Consider the following 24,395-nt stretch of genomic DNA (forward strand, 5'->3'; position numbering starts at 1 on the left):
TCCCACTACTGATCATAACCCTTTGCTTGTCTCCTTATGGTGTAAACCATTGAGACTTGCTAGTATTTCTATGTTGCATTTCTATAAGTATTCTAAATCTCATGAAAAATCAAATGATTCTAACTCATAGTGCATCAAACAGATTTTAACAAAATGTTAAAATCTTGATAGTCTTGATCAGTTCGAATAATTGCTAAGTATTTTGTTGGCCTTAAGACTAAGAGCCATAAATACTTCATTATTCATTGTTTAAGAAGTTGATGTGTTGTTTTAATACTCAATCTTGTTGCACTAATATCGTTTTAATACTATGATGCCTAAAACATCAACCATAAAACAATAGTTGGGCATTAATAGTCCCACTGCAACAAAAGTCTAACTGGATCAAGATCTCTTACTTAGAAGTTGCATTGTCATGTAAGTCATTGTCCTTCTCTAAAAGAGGTCAATCCAGCTTATAAAGCATCTTCACTTCGCTTTTAAACAAACATTGATGACAATTCAAGCTCCCCGATTTCCATACCTAGTCTTTCGTTCAAATGAACTAGGACTTAGGAAAAATGCAGCCTTTATGAATTCATCATCTATCATGTTCCTATCCTCTAACAGTAATACAACGACTATCATTCTGAAAATTTTCTACTTTTCAGTTAAATCTTCTTGTAGTCATTTCTTATTACTTTAGGCGATGATTGGTGTCAGAAACTATTTGAGTGATTAAAAGATCCTCAATGATGAGTGATCAAAAGATCCTCAAAATATTATGTCACTCTAGGATATTCCAATCGAATCATCAGCAAACTCCGCCATCTCTCTTGCTCTATTCTTATTAGACCCATGTCTCTCATCCTCCGAAAAAAAGATATTAAAATCTCCCCCTACTAGCCAAGGTAAACCCTCCATACAGACTGCAAGTTCACGGAGTTTATCCCATAAGGGTTGTCTGCTTGCTCTGGTACATTTCCCATATACCACCGAAAGATAATAAGGGGAGCTCAATTCACCTGTATAAAAGCGTGCGTGCAGCACTTGCTCTTAAACGTCCCACTCATCTACCTCAATACCATGCTCCGTGAAGAACCAGATTTGACCATTTTCATTTATACCTTTATATATCAGCCCAAACTTTCTACTAAAGAACTCTGGCTTCGCCTTCGTCATTGGCTCTATAATCGCCAAAACAGAAATTTTATGTGTTCTTATCAATTGTTTGATGGTGCTCTGAGTGCTTGCATTAGCCACACCCATAGCATTCCAAATCATGATGTTGTAAGTCATGTCAACATAATTGCAAAACACCCCCCTCCCCCCCCCCCCCCACAAGGACTCAAACCTCCCCTTCTTAATCTTTTCATCCTCTATCATCTCTGGAAAGACTTCCTCACAGGCTACCCTTTTCTCCATAAGGCTCCTCGTATCCATTCTCTCTTCATCATCCTGCTCCTCATCCGGATCCCATTCTTTCTCATCCTCATATTGTTCGCATCAAAATCCTCGTTTGGGAGCACCTTAAAGAATTTGGGATTAGATTCAAACAGCATACCCACCTTAACATTAATTTCATCCCGAAATTTGCCAGCTCTAATAGAACAACTCCGGGTATTTCTCTTTCATCACATCCTCAAGATCCCACGTGGCTTCCTCATAACCTTGAGGTCGCCATAATACTTTCACAGAATCGGTGGACTTCCTCTCTCGCGCGTATTGCACTCCAGCTCATTCACAACCTGAGCCATGCCCCGTTACCTCTACAGCTCTACTTCCTGTTCGCGCTCCTCGCGTGGGCTCGTATCAGCTTTACGTACTTTCTTGTTTTACGTGGGTAATTGTTTATTTAATCCCAACATAATATTGTTTGATTAGTAATGTAGTGGAAAGAGAGAATTCCCGCCACCTCGAAATCAATATAAATTACGTGAGATTTGCATATCAGTGTTTGTATAACTGTCTCGTCTTCTTCTTTCAACAAGAATACTAGCGAATAAAACTCTCCCTTCCCCTTCCCCTTCCATCATAATCGAGATTATCTATACCTTTTTCTAGGTTTTCATCATTAGCCTTTCAGTTGCAGCTGTTACATCAGAACCTTCACAACAAGATTCAGTACACTGTTTCTAGCTATCATTTTCCTATTCAGTGTGCCGTTTCTTGATCATTTTGAAATTCAGCGGTGTTCTTGCGTTCGTCTTCAGATTCACCACACGCTTTCTTGTGTTCATTGTGCCAAAGAGACTCTTACGCCATGGCGGATGAAAATAATCAAAATGGGTATTGATTTTTTTAGGGTTTCTGAATTGAAAGAATGTTTTGCATCTCAGTTCCAGTTACTTTTTGTCTCTGTCTTTTACTTTATCCTTTTTTAAGATGCGACCACTTTAAATTAGATTTTAATTGATTTTGGGGATTGTGGCGGATCAAACAATCAAAACTGGTATTATTTTTTGAGGGTTTCTGAATTGAAAGAATGTTGCGCGTCAATATTTCCAGTTACTTTTTGCCTCATCTTTTACTTTCATCCTTTTTTACGATGCAACCCACTTTAAATAGATTTTAATTGATTTTGGGGAATGTTCTACTTTATTTATTTTTAGATTCTATATGTTTGTTCTAATTTTAGTAGAAATGAGGACGCATTTTGAGTTCCATTTTATTTTATATTAGGGATGTAGAGCTTAATGGAGAGTTGGATCATGATGATAACGACGTTGGACAAAATGTGTTGATGGCGCAAGAAAATGTGTTAAATGGTCAGTTTCAGGAACAAGAACTAGTGCACAATAATTTGAATGGTGAGCTGCAGCAAGATCACGAGCTTGAGCAGATAGTCTTGAATGGCCAATTGGAGCATAATCAAGAGCTTGAGGGTCAGTTGGCGGAGGTAGTAGAGCATAATCAAGAGCTTGAGGGTCAGTTGAGCAGAATGTGGAACAGAACAATATAATGATTGGTGATATTCAAATTAATGAATATGGATCTAACATCGCCTTCATGGAAAACATTCTTCAGGATCAATACCTGGATTATGATCAAATTTTAGGAAATCAGGTTTATTATTTTATTTATTGTTTATTTTCTGTGAATATTTTAATAAAATATACTTGTTATTTTTATTCAGGGAGAGGGACTGAATAATGATGATTTGGATGCAAATTTAGGAAACCAGGTTTATTATTTTATTTATTGTTTATTTTCTGTGAATATTTTAATAAAATATACGTACTTGTTATTTTTATTCAGGGAGAGGGACTGAATGATGATTTGGATGCTGGTGGTGCACAAAATGCTGATAACTAGGAGTTTCTAGCTAGTAATTATTAGAGAGTGCTTTATCATTGAAGTGACAGCATTGTTTTCAAGAGTTAAATGGTTAGGTTTTAATTTGAGACCTTATAAATTGTTTTGATAGTCGAAAATCAGGGATCATCTAAAACTTCTCGTAATTGATCACCTAATACACAAATAAAAAAAGAAAATAGCCATGGGGGTACTATTTATAAACATAAATAAAAGAATAAAATTCCATCTTTCGTACTACATCACTACACTATTATAAAATAGATAAAGAAAATATCAAAATCTGTATATATAAAGAAGAAACTACTATTAATGGGCTAGATTATGATAATGAATGGTTGTTACATGACTCAACTTTGTAAAATTATCAAATTCCTAAGTTATAGTATTTTTATTTTCAGTGCATGATTTATTTATTAAGCAACATTGATAGTTGTTTAAGACTACTAGTATTAGGTTTACAACAAGGGCTTTCAAAATAGTAGGAGTATTAGGTTTACAACGGCCCGACGGAGGAGCTGACCGCCTGGAGCGGTGGCGGACAGCGTCGATTGGTCTCACGGGCAGTGGCGGCAGTTAGTGAACGGAGAAAGTAGACGGTGAGAGAGAGATGAGGTTGTGCTCTGATTTGGAATCTGTAGTTTCTGTTGTGAGACTGTAATTTGGGAGATGAAAGTCGAAGATTGAAGTTGTGCTAATTGTGAGAGCTTTAGAGAGAGGACGGAGAGAGAGATAGTGATACGGTGCTAGGAGTATATTTTAAATAAAGTAGTTGACGGCAAAGAGTATAGGTGTGGTGTTGAGGGATTATATACGTGCAGTGAGTGGGAGTATATTTGTTCCTGAATCTTTTTATTTTGTCTTTAGGGCACTTTAGTTCTAGTTGAGCCAACTTGTTTAATTTTGTCTTTAGGGCACTTTAGTTCTTTTAGTTTTTGGGCCTATTTTAGTTTGATAATAGTGTGTTGGGCTTATTTAATTTTAGTTGGGCTTAATTAATTAATGTTGTGAAGTTTTCTTGGCAACGTTTTAGATCCGAAAAATACGAGGACTTTATATAGTATGTGTTTTCTCTATGAAAGAACGAAGGATAATTTGAGCATACGCACGTAGGATGCATGCATTGTTGTTAAATTAATTTATTATGTCCAGTCTAATTTTTGCATATCATGTTATTTTGAAAATGGTGAAACTTTTGCACGTCGTTTGAGGTTGGAACAGAAAGTTGATTGAGGAGTTAAGCGTTTGAGGTGGACTTTTGTTTTTAAATAAGGGTTGTGTCCTATACTTTTTATGTGAAAGGAGGTGGAAAATGTTTGTCTTGTCATGTTTTGTGTTTTGATGAACCTATCTGAAGTGGCTTGTGTCATGTATATATAATCGAATTCGGGTCTCAATAGGGCCGCAAACCTGCCCGGACTAGTGTACACCTCGTAGATCGTGTGTTATCTATTTAGAGTTGGCCGGTTCGTGGTCACGGTTCTTGTCGTGTATGTTCAGATATGGTATGATGATGGTCAATGTGGATGGAAAATGATTTCGCAACCAAATTTTATGCTAAATGATTTTTAGTGTACTTGGGTTCTTTTAAATTAAAACCCCCAAGATCACTCGTTATGGTTTGACAAACTGAATTTTAGCACGTGTCCATTGCATCAAGTACTTTGTCCTGTCTATTTTTTTTTAATGTGCAGATTGAGCAGCGATGGACGTGGAGGATGTTGAGTAGAGTCGTTGGAAAATTATGTCTTGTTTAGTTGTTGGATTTGTTGGGTCTTCATACTCGGCATTTTTCTGACGCCTCCACTAAAATTCTAAATTTCCTTTGGATTGTTTTATCGTTGCGTCTTATTATTCAAAGTTAGTTTTGTTGAGATAGTATTCGACATTTGTTTTGAGTTTCTAAGTTAATCTTTTAATTTGGTCGTGTATATTTGGTTGTTCCCCTTTTCTTCCCCGCTTCTTTAATCCTCCCTTAATCAGGATCAGTTTGTTTTTTGTCCTTAAAAAATGTGGACCACATGGGTGTTGCCCCCTGATGATGGTGCGATTGGGCGTCGGGAATCGAACAAGTGTTTTGCAATCGGGGAGGCGTCGTGAATAAAACTATAACCAGTGAATTAACATTTTTGGTGGTATGAAGACCCAAATATTTTTTGTAAATAATTTGTCCCATTAAAATTGTAAAGAGTCCCTTTATTTCAATGTCAATAAAATGCGTGCTCATAGTTTGAGTTTTTTCTTCATTAACTTATTTTCATAAAGTACTTATATTAGTATTAGAGTGTGAATAAATGGTGAGTAGTATAATGCCATTTGCTATAATTTTTTGCCTATCCTCTATTTTTAATATTGTTTGCAAGGAAAAATTTTAAACTTATAAACTATTCTTTTATTATAATCATATGAAATTATATTTATTTATTAATTGTGTAATTCATTATTTAATTCTCTATGATCAAGATTGAGATGTTTTGAGTATTACTATAAGTTGTTAATTAATTATTTTATATTTATGGTGTTTCAGTATTAAATCAGATAGGTTAGTTATTGTATTATAGTTGTTCTACATATAGTATATTTAAAATAAATTAAATATATCTTCATATACACGTTACTATTGTTTGACTTAGTATTAAATGAAGGTGTATGGTTGAATAAAGGTCCCACATTGAGGAGATTGAAGGTGTATTTAATGTATAGTTTTGGGAAGATTCCAAGTGTAACAAACTTTGTCGGACAGACGAAAATGGTAAAATGGAACAAACTTTGGGGAGACACAGGGAGTACTTCATTAACAGATGGCTAACTTTTTTTTTGGATGACACGATATTCCGCATGAACCTGACATGAACCCGTTAGTTGGGACCTGATAAGAACCCGATGAAACGGGTCGGATTGGGTTTGACCTTATTAGGTTGGATCGATAACGGATTGACCCGATAACTACCCAACCCACACAATTTGACAACCCAAAGAAAACATGTATTTTTTAATCGTGTGCTTGTCATGCTGCCACATGTAAAAACACGGAGGGGTAAAATAGGAAATTTCTAATTTTACGTTACCAAATTGCAGTGTTGTTCATTGAATATTGCAGTCTTACCACAACAATATTGCAGTTTACCATGACTGCAATATCTAATACAGTAGACTGCAATACCTAATACAGTAGACTGCAAACCCGTGTTTTTTCATGAAACTTAATCCTAGGCGTCCATAAATGAGATCTAACGGACTATATTGGTGGTATGGTGTTATCCTATCTATGGTGGCACCATAGTTCACGGGTGGTTAGTTCCTCTCTCATGCATGTTTTAATCTCTCAATTGTATGCCTGAAAATGTTTTGTTTGTACTCCACAGTATGGAGGTTTGGTACGGTTGCGGTTCTGATCGACGTATACAAGCATTACATTGATAAAAAAGTCGAGGCCGGTCACTCCAGCCACATCCATTTCGAGTGCAAGGAATGGATGAGTATGTGTGACACATTCCAAGCCCAACTGAGATACCATTTCTGGTTCGACGAGGATCAGCCTATTGAAGTTTCAGAAATGCGCAGCAAGATTATGGATATGAAAAACGCGCCATCTCCTGAACTGGTATGTTCGCTTCTATCCTTTAAAGGACTGTTTTGAATACATAAAAATTGATATTGTTGAATATTGATGCAGGAGGCTATTAAAAATCATAATGTTGAGCTGTGGGAGAAGTGGTGCAAGTGTTGCTCTCTTACGGAAAACACTGGTAAGAGCGGCTCCGGCTCGATCCAATCACAGAGCTCCCATAAAACCAGTAATCACCAAAAACTGGAAGTGACAAAGGTGTGTAATGATGCATTTGCAATCCTGAATGATATGGATATCAAACCTATCAGTCTACATGCGTGCTGCGACAATGACCAACATTCCGATTTGATGACCGTCATGCTTCAAATCCAGATGTTGAAATTTGCTATCTACTACTCCTTTTATGATTTTGATTGCTGTTGAAACTTGGTAGCTTTCTCGTTTTGTGGAAAAGCATTTAGCATTGTGCAGCCAACATTAGTAATATATTATCCGCTTTGGATCAATCCGTCATGTTTTGTTTTTAGAACACAAACCAAGAGGCTTCAGACTAATAAAGTTACCATAGCACGCATATAATGCTCAAGTTGGTTTGCAAAATTAAAAGAACAAATTAGTACGAAAAGAAAATCCAACGCTTTGATTGAACGAGAGCGATAGAGAAACATGGGTTCGATGAGTTATCGCAAAAATGGGATTGCGCATGTAGGAGCAGCTCAATCTGTGTTTTGATTTGTCCTAACTCTACTATCAATAATCAAACTATTTAACTTCTAAAACTAATTACAGAAATATAACATCTGTATTTTACCCAACAAACGACATACCACAGTAACATCAAAGCCACTAGTTAAAATACATTTTGTCAAGGAAACAAAAAAAAAAAAAAAAGTAATGCAGCAGCATATACTTCAAAACTACAAAGATGTGAAGAGCAACAAGCAGCAGCTCAGACATGACCCATTGAGAAACCGTAGAATACCTCAGTTACCAACATTTTGTGATGTCTCTAACCTCATGGGTTGGGATGTCTCTGTATAATGCTTACAAGTTTTTGCACGATCTCAGACATCGGTGGCCGAAACTCGGGCTCAGGCTGTCCCACAAAAATAACATCATCTGAAATAAGCCAATCTATGATATAATGTCGACTGAACTTATGCAGCCGGAAATAAGAGAGAAAGTAGCACCTGAATACATAGCGATATTATATCTGCAACCCGTGATAGGGACTTGGACGGATAAGCGCCCTTCAGGGAGGGGTCGACCATTCTGGATAACGCGTCTATATCATAAAGCTGGGTGAATGCCCATCTAACCAGATATTGCTCTCCCCGGGGACGTGACCTGAGTAGTTAGTACGTGCTTGGTGTCAGTTCAACACATTTTTTCACTGTAAATATCATATTTCACACATCCTTTTGATGTTTAAATGACCTGTCATATGCTTTTCGCCCTGTTAAAAGCCGCAACATCACAACTCCGAAGCTGTATACATCACTCTGGTAAGAATAGCTTCCAAAGTCAAGCTCTGGAGCGCCATATCCAGAATTTTGCAGCTAAGAAAGGACTAATGTCAGTTGGAGTTGAAGAAGTTGCAAAATAAAAGTATCAGATTATTAACATGAGATTACCTGAACAACGGAATTGGCCGGCATAAGAGAAACCAAACCACAGTCAGAAACTTTTACCGAGAGATCGTCACTGAGCAGCAGGTTGCAGGACTTGAAGTTGCGGTGCATGATGGGTGGCTGGTGTGTCTCGTGCAAATATCTTCAAAGTGACATGAAATAGTCAATCTCCTAGCAATTATACTCTTGAAATGACTGGAAGTTTAGTGAAGAATTTAAGATTGAAACAAATGTAGAAAATAAAAGAACATAAATGGGTGAGTTTTTGCAATTACTGTTGCAGATTCTGTGTAGCACCAAACAACGGATTGGAAAGAACCACATAATAAAATGACAATGAAATTTCTCTGTGGACATACTCTAGGGCTTTGGCAGCTTGAAGCGCTAGAATCATGCGAGTGTTCCATGAGAGCTTTTTGTTGATCTCATCATCCAAATTTAGTGCTTCATCGAGGGTCCCGTTGCCACAGTAGTTGTAGACAAGAAGGCGCTCTCCATGCTCAAGGCAATAACCTACAAGTTCGACAATATTTGCATGCCGAAGTTTAGAGATACTTGACACCAGTTCAAGAAACTCTTGGTCGCTTAGATGCGCTGATGCAGCCTTATCCAGCTTCTTCACTGCTAGAACCTAGTGATGAAGAGAAGATTCTCAGCGAGACAGGCCATATGGATGGACGAAAGATAAAACAGTTGAAATAATGTTCAGCTGTTTTTATCTTTCGTCTATTCAGAACAGCTGAAATAGGGATGCAAATGTGGCGAGCTCACCTATTGCTTCACATATAGCATGACTTAACAATCAAGACAGATAAAATACTAAAACATAACTATGCAGCATACATTTTCATATAAACAGAAACAAAAGATGAAGTAATATCACTACAACATCCATTGCACAAACAAATGATGGGCTATGACACCTCAAATCCCATCAGATATAATTTTACAAATTAGAGAGGAAAACCAGTCATAAAATTCGGTTAGAGTACATGCTTTCATATACTGACAATCAGGCGAAGCCTAGACAAATAATATCCCACTAAACCAAGATGAACTAGTAGATGCTAACCTTTCCTTTTGGAAGCTGCATACTATAGACGGTCCCAAGCATGCCGTTCCCAATAAGATTTTCTTCTGAGAAACTATTTGTGTACTGTTGAAGCATTCCGATAGTGAAGGGCTTCGCAGATTCTACAGTTTTACCAGCACTTCCTGCTGGAGTCAATGAAGTAAAAGTAGGATCCGCAGAAATCCTATCAGCAGGAAGAAGTGGAAAAGGAAGAGGGCTTGGCCGTGGATGAGTGTCACTCAATCTTGTCATATCTATACTATGATCCGTCCCGTGCTTTAGTAATGGATTCCTCGTCTGACCTGCTTCAGCTGGCTGCTTATCCGTTTTTTTCAGACCTGCTTGGTAGCCTCAAAAGAGTTATACGCTCTATTTATTTAATTATTTATTATGTGAAAGAAATTACAGTAGAGAATGTAATAAGTTCAGCACCTTGGGGTATTTTATGAAATTGTGAAGTCTCGTCTTGCTTGTGTGTTTCTGACAGGTTACCATGGCCTATTTCATTGCTCTTGAAACTTTTCTCCATTGATCTCCTTCCTCTACGACAACAGGAGATAGAAAGAAACAACCCAAAAACAAGAACCAAAATCAAAACCAACCCACCAACAGCAATCCATGTGATTTTGTTTGAGGTAGTCTTCTTCTCCTCTCCACCAGATTGTGGTAATGGAGTAACAATCTGGCCATGAGCATTGGACCCAGGACTAGGTGCAACCTGAGGTGAAGGTGCCTTAGTGGGGGATACGGGAGGCAAGGCAGGGGGAGAAGGAAGGATAGTAGTGTTAAAAGGGTTTCCAGCTCTCCTGCCACAAAGAAAGAAGTTGATGAGCCACTAAGTAAAAGAAGACCCCATCTCGCAAAGTAGATGATAGATAAAATTTAAAATAATAAAAAGACCATAGATGAAAATAAAACTAACTCTTTGTTCACCTGAAACTAGGAATACTTAGGAGTTTGTTAGGAATAGGCCCCGAGAAGAGGTTGTTCTCTACGTTCCTATAGGAAAAACAGAGAAAATGGTAGGTACATATTTAACAAATTGATGAAATGAAGTATAGAGCTCTCAAATTCAACTGAAATCACGTACAAATCTGTCAGAGGAAGATCTTGAAGAACATCTAGCACTCCTATAAGTTGATTATTCTGCAAATGCCTGCGTGCAACTTTTAGGAGTGAGCACATGGTTAATTAATAGTAGATTGTGATTCTACATTGATTAACCAATCAAGTAGCTAGAAAAGGAAAAGGAGTTTTCTACAAATCTACTCAACTTAAAACTTATAGCTGTGGAATAAATGAAAGCATTTACCTAGAAAAGATAGTTACTTACAATGACGTGAGAGCTAACAAACTCCGCATTGAAGGTGGAAGCACACCAGTCAAGCTGTTCCAGGATAAATCCCTGCATTGTTGAGCTAAAATAATCAAAACAAATCCACTCCAACTAGGTTTCATGATAGCTACAATAACTATATGCAAAAAAAACACACATGTTAATCAAACCCGTAATTGGTTCAAAGGCATCTGGTATTGAGCCTGTCAGTTGATTGTTGTTCAGAGACCTGAATAGAATTTTAACAGCTCAAAGTTACAGTTTTTCTGATGGAGCAAAGAAATAAATGAATGAAAAGATGGTAGTAATAGAATATAGTAGCTTACAAAGTTTTCAATTGGCCTAATGAAGATAGAGAGTTTGGAATGTCCCCAGTAAACTGGTTATCTGAAAGAAAACTGAAGTTTGTGGTCTCCAGGAAGGAGAGGAGCATTATCAGACTGAGATAATATCTATAGAGCTTTCAATTAAACTATTCACGATCGATATAAGTATATCGATAATCTCATTTATAGAAGCAGATTTGGTTCAGAAACATACAAATTCTGAAGAGTGATAGGCAAACTGATTGGTATACTGCCGCCAATGTGGTTGTTGCTCAAATCTCTGCAATTCAAAATAACCAAAATCTTTAATACATAAGCACAAATTCTGAAGACCGATTGGCTGTCAAGAGAAGGGATTACAGCTGCAAATGAAATGAAGACAACCATCAAGATTGCACTTACATGTCGATAATTGAGGCGAACATTCCCAAATCATCAGGCAATTCGCCTCCCAAATTTGCGCCACTGAGCTTTCTATCAGCCAGAGAACAAAAACTCAGGCTTATGGAAATCGTTCATTCACCATACACAAAAATAGAAGGGTGAACGCTGAAAGCTTACAGTGCAGTTATATTAGCATTCACACACTCCACCCCTTGCCAACTCGGAGGCCCACAGGGATCGCCTCCCGGAATCCATCCAGGAAGTAAAGGGAGGCCCAGAGAAGCATGTAATTGAGTTATTGCAAACACTGACAAGAAAGATTCTCAGATAGACTTATTAAGGCAACAATCATCCTAAAGATGAAAAATTCAAAAACAAAAGACAGTAAACTCTCCAAATCGACTAGCTCAGGCTCAGCAGTCATAAACTTAACCAGATTGTTACACTTCAAAACATTGTGGTTTTCAATGAAAGATGGTATACATAGCTAGGTATTCAAATTCACAGGAGAGAACACAAAACCACCAAGAACAGGAATGAAAAGCACTATAAAAGGATAAAAAACAAGAAATCGGTAAAATCGAGCTTACCATCACGAGGATCCGTTAATCCATGGTGGAAGGGAAATGCAGATAGAAGTATGACAAGGCAAAGATTCAAAAATGAATAAGCCATCACCGGTTATGGCCAATTCAAAATCAAAGATTCTCCCTTTCAGGCTGTGCAGTAAAACTGGAGCCAACCAAGCAATAAAGAAGTGCAAGAATTTAGAGCACAAAGCTTATTACTAGTATATTCAAGTTCGCACACAATGAATCTTGAAAATAAAATAGGATATAAAATCAAGAAACACAGAGGGTTCAGTAAAGCGAGTTTGGTCAAGCACGAAACCCCGAGTTTTAGTGGGAGAGGCAATTCAAAAGGCTTCAAGATTACACCTTTAATCGGAAATCCGACAAATAAAAAATTCCCTCTTTCTTTTAAAGTGAAACAAAGCAGCTAATAACAAAACTGCGGGTGGATAGGGAAAGAAAAATGAACGAATGGAAATCCCAAGAGTCGGTTTAATAAGTTTGCTTCTTCTTCTTGCTCTGTCTCAGTTCGGAGAATTTTAAAAAGGCATTTTATATTTTCAGGTGCTCACCTTTACTCTCATGAATATCTAGCTGTGATAGATTGTACACAAAATATGCAAAGGTATTTTAATTATGGAGCTTTGGTGAGTGGCTTGCCCAAATTTTTTAAATTAATTTGAAATTGCTTGTATCAGTGTACCGTTGAAGCAAATTCGTATTGTGCTTACTCATATAACGCCTCCGCCACATTGGATTCAAAATTCATGTAGCAAACGTGTATAAAATTTAAAATTTTCAAAGGGGGACATCGATTTTTTAAAAGCTTATGGCAAGGACTCCAAAATCTGCCACAACCCACAATCTATTTGTCTCTGATATGTCAGCATTTTTAATTTCAGTCACAGCACTTGCAATAAGACAGGCCCATTTTTAGCAACAATCACAGCTTATTTCACCATTTTTCATATTTTGTTCTTCTGGTTTTAGATATATAAAACAAATATAGGAGTACTATTAACATACCAACATGATTAAAAAAACACGGCAATGATTATATTTAAATTTGATTAGGATTCCTACATTATACTTCTGTTACGTACCTGATAAAAGGATTGAGGTATTTTGAGATAGAATGATATATTAAAATTTAAAAAACAAAAAATATAAAAAAAAAAGTTACTTTTAGCTGTGGCTAAAACGACTTGCAATAAGGCCGCAATGTAAGGGGTCTGTCCCGGCTGTTTTTTGCGGTGACCGGAAATTTTGAAGGCTGCAATAAGGCACCAAAATCAGCCGCATGCCCTTATTTCACTAAAAAGGTTTTACTTTGATTAGTTTAAATTAATTTATTATATATCACTCGAAATAAATATACGTTAATCAACATTCGCAAAGAAATTACTTGCTCAGAATTATAATTATAAATATGAGTGTCCATGGACCTATTGCAAGCTTAAACTGTCCCTAAATATGGAATTGCGCATAGGCAACCAATTTTATTTTCAATTAGCAAGATCTTCAAAAAATATTTTAGAACTGTTGTGTGGTAACGAAAAACATCTGTCTTTAACTAACATCTATCAGAACCTTAAACAAATTTTATAGTTGAATTATTGTAGGAAAAGTTGAGATGTCATGTCACAGTCCACAATTTTGTAAAGCAGTAGTTCGGTTGAGACAACCGTAAATCAGGCTTACTAATTCTGCTCCTTTTCATGGGAACCTTTATATTGCACCTCCATTATTGGCTGCCCAATGCTTTTCCTGCTACTTTTATGTTTTAGTTTCATTTCATTTTATATTATTCTTCTCTAGCTAGTGGCACAATTGGAAATGTTAATAAGTAGCATACTCCATAAGATATGTATTTGCGTAACGTATTCATAATGGCATTCAATCTAAAAATGACAAATTGATAATAATTGAAGCAAGCTTTTATTTAAAATTATCATAGAATCAGGAAATTAGAAGCAAACAAGGACAATCCAATCATTATCCACTATGAAATAGAGATTTAATTGCATATATAAATTGAAAGAAAATACTCCATGGAATATTAACCTCAAAGTTAAGAGGGTCCTCAAGGAAGAATTTGAGATCCACAGCTAGCTTGCAAACCTGAATGGTCAAGCAACTTTCTTATAGATTTGATTTGTCTTGTGCCGAGCACATAGAGAGGGTACAAGTCCATCATGGTGCCGAGTGGGGCAACGACCAAGACCAAGTACATCCACAGTGAAGGCTTGGCTTGGTAGACCTGAATTGAACAACGAGAGCATGTGTCATTCTGTCTTTGAGGAGCACAATTTGAACTGTGTTGGTCTTGATTGCTCCTTCTAGCGCCATGATGGTCTTGCACTCTATTTGTCTTCGACACAAGCATCCTTTCAAATGATCCTCACAATAATTACCTCAAACGTTCGAACCAACATAACGAATTCTTTGTGCTTGACTTTACGATCCACAATCCAAAAAAATTTGTGGCAAGACACAACTACAGCCAATCTGAAAGCGTGTGGGGCATGGTGAACAACATGGGACTTCTATTGTTCACATGGATTGTGTGTAAAGTTGGCTATTAGGGTTATGAGTTATCTATGTACGAACAACGATTTAAATATAGTCTGCTATAAATTATGCATTCGCTAGCAGATCGAAGAGGAGACTTAACGAGGACATCTTGTTTATTCTTATAAAAGTCAATTATCTATATTTTATGTGAATTGTTGTTTGATTAATTTTATTATTAAATTAAATTACATAAAGTTATTAAATCAGACTCAAAAATTAAACAAATATATTGCATCCGGTCCTCCAACCTAAATCTTTCGGAGTATCAAAATACACCAAATCGTAAATAGAAAACTCAAAACTTATATTCACAATCACAAATGTAGGTAATTTAATGGAAAATTAACTTATGTAGGTAATGATTGCATTTTTTTTCCACGGAGCGGGCCCATGAGTACTTGCTTGAAACATTAATCTATATTCTTTAATCACGTTAGATTGGATCATAGGGGAGGATTAATAAATTTATAAAATGAGACTGCACCGACAAACCTTTACTTGCTCTTTGAGGAATATTGGTTTGTGCTTACTAAATTGCGAGTGGGTGCGACAATATAACAATAGCACAATAGAAAAGAAAGTTTAGGTTTTACCATTTGATTTTTTAGCAGATACATAACCAGAATAATTCAAACTATTATTTGCGTCGGTTGATTGGGATTTTAAACTTGGACTATAAAATGAATAATAGAGATAAACGCATACTTATTGGCCCAACTGTGTTGAGTGAGCCCAAAAGGAATTAGTCAATATAAGAAATGGGCTCACAGTAAACAACATATTGGGCCTATCCAACACGGAGTTTAATTTGGACCATTTCTCGACATATGCGTGTCATCCTTGAGCAGGGGCCATGCTAATCTTCTCTGTATCGTTCCAATATTATCGGATGTCCCCGAAGGCAGGGGCGAATGTACATGTTAACAAAGTGGGGCAATTGCCCCACCTCTTATTTTCATCCCATGTATTTATATGCATATTGTAAATTTAATTCTTTTAATTGTCTACTAAATGTCCATCCTCCAAATTTGAAAATTCCTTTGTAAGTAAATTTGTCTCATTTTCTTCAAATTCCTAGCTCTGCCCCTGCCCGATGGGACATCCAACACGGAGTTTAGATTACTAAGCGTGTCAAACTGTGTTAAACAATTCAAATACAAATTTCTTCGCGGTAGATGCAGATGAAATTTAGCTCGTGCCTAAGTGTACATTGGAAATTGTCAGCTGATAAGATAAAGAGGTTAGCTAGAATACTAAAATCTAATTGAATACAGTAAACTATTTAATTTACTATAGTATGATATCATCTTATTGCATATAGTTGGCATTCGATTGTATCATACGATTAAGTCATTGATTAATGTCAGCAATAAAATTTTAATTAGTTTTAAAATCAGAATAATTAAATAATTTGAAATTTATATGACATTATCAAAAATAATGTGCCAAACATAATTTGCAATAGACATAATTGTATTCGAGATTTTGGTTATAGAAAGGGAGATATGTTAAAGTTCTTTCTCATTTAAATTTGTACATTTCACTATGGTGGAGACAACTTAAGAAATTACATACTTCCACTTTTCAATTGAAAATGAAACGTTTTTTCTTATGAATTGTTCTATTAAAAATTAAATATTTTTTAAAATAAAAACAATAATATATATTTCTAGTACTTTTTCGTCGCGTTTCATGAACTCACAGAAGAACATTAAATAAAATCTCGTGATAAAATCAAAATGTTTCATAAATATACAATGGAAGTACAAAACAAAGTATTTTATGATTGCGTGCATAGCTGGAATAACTTGGAATTCATGGACATTAAGAGTGACGTGAGCGGGGTGAGGGCTACCAAAATCTAGATTGGTCGAGTAAATCTTTAGGTTGAGGCAGTGCAATCAAAGTAGCGTGAAGTGTTGACTGTCAAGTAACCAAAATAACAACATTGCTTCACAAATGAATTATTACTGTCATATATACAGAAGTGGGCCATGTTTTTTCGTCTCTTTATTTTAAAAGCGTTGCATATAAAGATGATAATTAATCACTTTATCGCTAGATCACTTTCCAAACAGATTTTTAATATGCTTAATATTGTGGTAGGCCTTATACATAAATTAATAAACCAATCAAATAATTTTCATCAGGCAAGATTTAATTTCGACCTATTTTGTTATGAGTATTTCATTATTATTTTATCCTATGAGATTTCTATGAGGTTATCATAAGTTTCGCAACTCCTAACTAGAATTCTGAAAATGAACTGATGGAGGTAACATAATGAAGAATTAAAAATGAATAGAAAAATTACTTGTAAAAACACTACCAGTACTTTACTAACATTTCCATCGATCGTTAGAAACTTAGAATCCATATACTACTATAAAACAACTTAGTAAAGGTGAAATGATATGAGTTTTGTAATTTTGTCCAATGAGATTTTAGTTGTTAAATTAAATAATTTGGAAATGACATACATTTAGATGTCGATTCAAAATAACAAAGGTTGACTATTTTTTAAGATAAAAAACTACATGCATTTATTTATAATTGTGAATACGTTCAGATATAACCCAAAAAAAAGTACAAATGTGATATCGATTTTTATATGAGACGGAATGAAAATATATTAAAATTTAGATCATTTGAAATACGTAATTATTTTGAAATAACTAAAAATTTAAAAACTATAGTATAATAATCATCATAGTTTAGTGTAATTTGATCATTTTGAAATTAACTAAATAATATGTTATTATAATCACCACATTAATTTACAAATAAATGTTAGCAGTACATTTTGATTAAATTCTAATTATGAATATCTTATAAACTTATCAATCTATTTTAATTGTGTATTTGCAAAATACTACTCATTTTAAGTTACTAAATTATGGACTAAAAAAATTTCGTTTCCTAACTAGCAGTAGCAGTAGTAATAAGGAGTACGTTAAGTAAAAAAAATAATGAGTTAAGAGTTCTGATCTTAAGGAGTACTCCCTCGTATCATAATAGATGTCATATTTTTTTTTATATTTTGTTTATTAAAAATGTCACATTTAATTTTTTTTAGAAGAATTCTCTGCCATAATAGATGTCATATTTTCCTTTATATTTTGTTTATTAAAAATGTCACATTTAATTTTTTTTAGAAGAATTCTCTGCCAATCACATTAATATAAATATACTATTTTCTCTTTCAATTTAATACACAAAACAACATCTCCTAAAGTCTTGTGTTATTATTCAAGTGTGTCATCTATTATGGACGGAGAGATTATTGATATTTATAATAATAATAGTAATAATATATAATAATACTAATAATAATAATGATTAGTTAGACTTTTGATCACATTTTGGATATAGATATAGCAAGACTGAAAGGACACTAGATTTGCGTATAATTTAATATTGAAAATTGATAAGTGACAGATTTAATGACGAAGGGCTACCAGGATCGCATGTGTTTGACAAGAAAACAACAATTAAAAACGACAAAGGCGAATATGATTTTGTTGGTGCATGTGATCATCAAACAAAATATTACTGCTAACTTTAACTTCGTTGGTTCATGCTCGCGAAATGAAAGAGTCACTCCATCCCTTGTCATACTAATATCATTTTACTATGTTTTAGATTTTATCTGATAAAAAAGTCTCATTATGTTTTACAAAAGTGGAATTAATATTCACATGATCACTTCCCACTCATTTAAATTTTTTGGCAAAAGCAAGTTAATGAGTAACGAAGGAAAAATCAAACTGAAAATTGTGTTATATTTCACGATTATTGAAATCTAAATGCACATGTTAAATGGATATAGATTTATTACGAGAATAGTTACGGAGTACTATATTGTACTCCCTTCCTCCCACAAAATAGGTCATACTTGTGGGACGGCACGAAAATTTAGGATGTTTAATTTTGTGCGTTAGGTGGAAAGGGAAAATATAGTACTCCCTCCGTCCCCCATTAAAAGTCACTTTTTTTCATTTCGGTCCGTCCCCAATTAAGAGTCACACTTCATTTTTATCATAAATGGCAGTAGGTCTCACATTCCACTAACTCACTTCACTCACGTTTTATTATAAAATCAATATAAAAAAGTGGATCCCACATTCCACTAACTTTTTCAACCAATTTTTTTTTACATTTCTTAAAACCCGTGCCCGGTCAAACTGTGACTGCTAATAGGGGACGGAGGGAGTAATATTTTCATTATTGTAAGATGGAACTTTTTCTAGAGAGATATTGGCATGTAATATCACAAAACTTTCAAAAAGTTAGGTTTTTCCCACGAACTTTAAAATTGGCAAATAATATCATGAACTTTACCCCCAGTTTATTTTTTCCCACGAATGAAAAAATTCATGTTATTTTAATAGATTCAAGAACAATTTTGTAGGGTGTGCTCCAAGAAAAACTATTTTCAAAGATTGAAAAACTTGAAGCTCTTAAAATTGTTGTCGAGAAATTACGAAAACAAATTCGTATCATAATATTATTTGTGGGAATTTTTTCATTGGTGGGAAAAAACAAACCAAGGGTAAAGTTCGTGATATTATTTGTCAATTTTAAAGTTCGTGGGAAAAACCCAACTTTTTGAAAGTTTCGTGATATTACATGCCAATATCCCTTTTCTAAAAATGAAAATATGACATCTTTAATGGGATAAACTAAAAAAGAAAGTGAGACATCTTTTATGGGACAGAGGGAGTAGCAAATTTTATGTTATAGCATTTCATGTCATCCACAATCCCGTCTTGGGTCAGGTCTCAAGTCCATGTCATGTCATCATTCCCCTTATTTTTCGTGCACAACCTTGTAGACTCCATCCAAACCACGAATATTAAGTTGTACTATAAGCAAATCACAACTACTCTACTAACTATTTTGGTTGTAAAACTAAAAATATTGAACAATTAAAACATGAAAAGGTAATTTTTATTTGAAAAATAAAAATCACAAACCTTATATATTAAAAATTACAAGTCATAAAAATTCAAAATTTACAATTCCCAAATAATTAAAGAAAAAAAAACTACTTATACATGTAGGAAAAAATAACTGTTTTAGAAAAATTAGTAAGGATCCGGCTTGTGCGCCCACAACGCCCGTGGGACGGGCCACTAGTGGGCGCTGCCCCAAGCCCCTCTACGTACGGTCACGAGGCGTGGCTTAGGCCCCTTGCACGCCACCTTCAAGGCGCCAGGCCTCGGGCCCCATTATAAGTATTATACCTAAAACGATATTATGAAAAGCCATAAAATAAATTTATGTCAATGTTAACTTTGACTTATGCAAGCAAATGAGTTTCATGAAATTTGGTATACATAATTTGCATAAATATGAAATTAAATGGCATGTTGGCGGGACCATTTGTGTAAAGAGATGAGATGTAATGATTATTTAGTCCTTTTGCCTCTGGAAATCAACGAATCCTATGGATGCAGCGACAAAATACGTGATGCAAAATTAATTGAGACAGCAATGTCCATTTTCTGCCTTAATTTCACAATTATTAATCTAATTCCCAATCACTAATCCCTCTATCCATCCATCCTCCAAACCCAATAAATTCACAATATTCACTCACTCAACCACTTCTTCATTCACCATTCAATTCTCCCTCCTCTCCGCCGCGCCTCCATGTGAAACCCGCCCACATTCCTCCCAAACACCCAAATACATCAATGGGCTGCTGCATCAGCACAAATAAACCCCCTCCACCTCATAAAACCGGCCACATTCCCTCCTCCGCTACCATTCACGGCAGCGTTAGCAAATCGCCGCCCCCGAGCCACCCAATCGCCGAAGAGGAAACAGTCAAAGAAGTCCTCTCCGAAACCCCCAAACCCCCAATTCCGATTCCGATTCCGAATTTCCAGGGCAAGCGTGACAGCCCGTTCATCAAATCCGCGCCTCTCCTCAAAAACAATGACCGCCACACCGCCGATGATCTGTCCGAGGCATCCGAGATCTGCAGCTCCCTCAGCGAGAGCGTCAGCGCCTCCACCTCCCTCACGGACAGGAGAGCCGAATTGCGCGAGCTGCGGCAGCGGTCTCCGGCGAGGTCAAGGAACCGGCCATTCTCCGGCGAGCTGCACAGAGAGAAAACGGTAGGGAGATCCGAGCCCTCGCCGGGTCGGGCCCGACCCGTACCCGCATCCGGATACGGGAGGAGGAGAGAGAGTGGGGAGAGCTCCGGGAGAAGGTCGAGGTCGCCGGTGACGCGCGCGGATCCGGGTCTCGGGCGGGCGCAATCAGCGAGGAGAACGGGTAAGTCGCCGGGTCGGGTCGCGCCCGGGTCCGCGGAGAAGATCCGGAAGTTGGATGGAGGGAAGGAATGGGCACCGACGAATGGGAGCAACGAGTCGCTGGATAACCCGCTTGTGTCCTTGGAGTGTTTCATCTTTCTCTAGTGTAAGGGTGTAATTTTGGAGCTACGGTAGGGGTACTTTTGGAATTATGTAGCCAAAATATGTGATGGTGCTGTAAATAAAAAAGTCAAAGGTAACTTGCTAATTTTAATGAATTAATCCGTGAGTTGTTGCGGAAATGGCTTCGTCGCTTTATTGAATGAACTGTCTTTCCTTTTTTCGGATCCGAAAATAATTCTGTAATTGTGTCGTTATTAATGAGATATACACATATAGATTCACCTTTGATTTTGTTTTTCATATCATTTCCTGCAATAAAATCTTTCTTTTTCGGGTTGGCCTTGTCGAGATTTCCTATCCTAGATGAAATGATGCAAGTCAGCCAGCTTGATCAGAATTTCGTCACATTTCATTAAGACCACACAATTTACATTACTAAAATGCTCAAGAGGATTGAATTTTAGTTTAGTACAAATGTAGTCATTGTTCGAGTTTAAATTTTCTAAAGAGTTAATAGTATGACCATTGTCTATATTAACAGGGTACACTATAAAAAAAATTGTGATTTGTATTTATAACTTATATATATTGGTACATAAAAAAAAGAAAATTGTGTTTAATTTGTGATTTATGACTTATCTATATTAGTAATTGAGTACATTAAATAAGAAAATTGTGTTTAGTGTGTGTATTGAAATAAATAAAGTTTTTGTTTGTAATTTTTTTGTGTTATTGAGATGATGCTGCATTTTTCGCGATTAGTTAAAGCATGTTGTCTTAGTCATATAAATTAGTTGGTGGATGAGCCGTTATTATAGCATTGAAACCAAGATTCATTTGAAGGATTTGATGGGGAATCACGGCTATGTTGGATTGTTGCTATTGTTTTTTCTCAACCTTTTCTCCGACATATTAGATTTGTTGGAATCCGATGATGGAATTGAGTAGGAAGATAAATTTTGGAGGTTTCAAAATTCAAAGTTTGTTGTGGGTGAATTTTGTAATCTCGTCTTGTTTGGAAACTGTTGCACACAAAATAGTATGATTGCACATTTTGTCCACATCGCCAAATCCTTTTATCTTATGAAGACCCATTCCTCTATTATATATCCACCCTCGTTTGTATTTGGGCTTATACATATAATTCTTTGAGCAGTGTTATATGATCAATCCAAAAGCATTCATATTAAAATTATGGTTTTAGGAGTGAGTTGGAATTTTCATAAAAATATTAGTCCAGCATATTAATCCATTTATATAACTACATATTTGCATATATCGATATGGAGTTATAATCAATGCCAAACCCTTCTTAAAGACCGAACTAGAGATTAAATCTGGGCCATTAGATCTAGTTTTTTTATGAGATATGCTGTTTTAAATTTTTTTCGCTCTTCATTACAAGCCAATTTTACTTCATTGTATAGATTTATTACTTCATTCCGTACGTAATATATTGAAACTACAACATATTTTTACTTGCTTCAAGTAGGTTTTGAAATGATTGAACATATGCTTCATTCTAATTTATTGACATGAGTTTTTACTTTATTCACATTAAAAAAGGCAATTTATTCAAGTGAGTTTATTACTTCATTCAGAAACATTATTACTTCATTGAATAAGGTTTTTACTTCATTCCAGTAGGACTTCAAATGCTTCTACACATACTTCATTCAAATAATTTATTATATTATTCCATGTGTTTATTACACCAAATCAGCGCCATAGCGGTCGTGATAGATATTGCAGAGAGAGAACGGCACGCGACGGCGAAACTGCATTTACGTACTAGAATGAAGTAATAATCATATTGTAATGAAGTAAAAACCTACTGGAATGAAGTAATATATTCTGGAATGAAGTTAAATCTTCGTAACGTGTTAGTATGACTTATTTACCTTCGGATGAATTAAAATAGACTGGTGATGAAGGAGAAAATAATTTATAAATTTGTGAATCTCATCCATAAAAAACTAGATCTAAAAGCCCTAATTTGGTATGGTTCGGTGGTTCAGTCTTTAAGAGTGGGTTTGTGGATAATGAGACTCAATATGATTAAAAATGATACTCCTTCTATCCCATAAAATTGTGTGCACTTTCTATTTTCGTTCGTCACATAAAAATAGAAATGTAGTTATTAAAATTATGCATAATGTTAATAATAGTAAAGGTAACAATATACTAGTAGTAATTATTAGTATGTTTTTAATTACTCCTTTCGTCCCACAATAATTGTCACCCACATTATCCATCTCGATCCGTTCCACATAATTTTTCTTATCATTACATCAATTAGTTAAATTGAGTAATTATTCCAATTACTTACTTTAATTTAATTAATCAATTCAAAATTTACAATTTAAACAATTTTATATTTCCAACACATGATAAATAATCTATCAAGAATTACATTATCTGGAATCATAATCCCCAACATTATTTTCATGATAAACAAACAGTACCCTATGTTTATTACTGGATATTGTAATTGTAATTGTACTACTATATTAAGTGGAGTAGGTGTTAAAGCAATTTATAACAATAAAACTATTCAGACTTTCGTGTATGATAGTATTTTTTAAAGAAAATTTAGGTAAAATCTTTATTTTATATGTTTTGTGAGCTCCAAATTCTGAGTGCTTTAAGGTTAAGTCAGCATTGACGCGTATGATATTTAAAATCTAGGGTTTTATAAATTTTTTATTGTTATATGTTTTATAGATTATTCTTTTTAATCCATAGTTTTTAGATTCTATTTAATCAATGTGAGCACCTAGGTGATTTTAGGTTAAATAACGTTTTTTTATTTTTTTTATTTAGAAGGTATTCAGACTTTGCGTATGATATTTTTTTAAGAAGATTTAGGTAAAATCTTTATTTTATTTTGTATTTTTAATTTAGATCAATAAATTTTAGATTCTAAATTTATAAATTTTAGATTCCGAAATCAAGATGTGCGCTTATTTTACGAATGGAAGCTCTGGCGGAAGACTTTGCAGCAGCTTGGATTCCAGGTATATTTCTTTATTATAGTATGTTTCTAAATATATTTTAATAAAATATATAGTAATTATTATTTGTTACTGTCATAGGAAGTGAATGTTTGCAAAGGGGAAAGCGGAAGGCAAATCGGAGGGGAAAACGGAGGCGGAGCGGAAAATAGTGACGATGAAGCAAACGTAGAAAATGGTGCCCATGATGCAAATAATGGAGGGGATTCCTATGTTGGAGGAGTAATTTAGTTTG

General features: G+C 35.2%; 2 protein-coding genes and 1 non-coding gene across 4 annotated transcripts; 1 reads left to right on the forward strand and 2 right to left on the reverse strand.

The window, feature by feature from the left end:
- Window positions 1-7,478: 7,478 nt before the first annotated feature.
- On the reverse strand, window positions 7,479-12,789 carry LOC125215791 (protein STRUBBELIG-RECEPTOR FAMILY 3-like). Of its 2 annotated transcripts, none has more exons than XM_048117341.2 (16): window positions 12,205-12,789; window positions 11,792-11,921; window positions 11,633-11,704; window positions 11,445-11,510; window positions 11,231-11,302; window positions 11,062-11,133; window positions 10,902-10,973; window positions 10,659-10,724; window positions 10,502-10,567; window positions 10,001-10,374; window positions 9,569-9,906; window positions 8,856-9,127; window positions 8,500-8,638; window positions 8,303-8,424; window positions 8,056-8,212; window positions 7,479-7,984 (listed from the first exon to the last, which is right to left on the reverse strand). In XM_048117341.2, exons 1-16 carry the CDS (start codon window positions 12,287-12,289, stop codon window positions 7,910-7,912), a joined length of 2,178 nt encoding a protein of 725 aa, XP_047973298.2. In that variant the 5' UTR covers window positions 12,290-12,789; the 3' UTR covers window positions 7,479-7,909. The 2 variants fall into 2 exon arrangements, with proteins under 2 accessions (XP_047973298.2, XP_047973297.2); XM_048117340.2 differs by having other exon boundaries at window positions 7,479-7,961; window positions 12,205-12,788.
- Window positions 12,790-15,562: 2,773 nt separating this feature from the next.
- LOC125217305 (U6 spliceosomal RNA) lies at window positions 15,563-15,669 on the reverse strand. Its single transcript, XR_007175718.1, has one exon. It is a non-coding gene; the product is annotated as a U6 spliceosomal RNA (small nuclear RNA).
- A 4,665-nt stretch (window positions 15,670-20,334) lies between these two features.
- On the forward strand, window positions 20,335-21,437 carry LOC125212691 (uncharacterized). Its single transcript, XM_048112921.2, has one exon. It carries the CDS (start codon window positions 20,460-20,462, stop codon window positions 21,186-21,188), a length of 729 nt encoding a protein of 242 aa, XP_047968878.1. The 5' UTR covers window positions 20,335-20,459; the 3' UTR covers window positions 21,189-21,437.
- The last annotated feature ends 2,958 nt before the right edge of the window (window positions 21,438-24,395 follow it).

The sequence above is a fragment of the Salvia hispanica genome, chromosome 3, assembly GCF_029641045.1.
Source record: "Salvia hispanica isolate PSC_SH4W2 chromosome 3, Shi_PSC_v1, whole genome shotgun sequence".
Lineage (NCBI taxonomy): Eukaryota > Viridiplantae > Streptophyta > Magnoliopsida > Lamiales > Lamiaceae > Salvia > Salvia hispanica.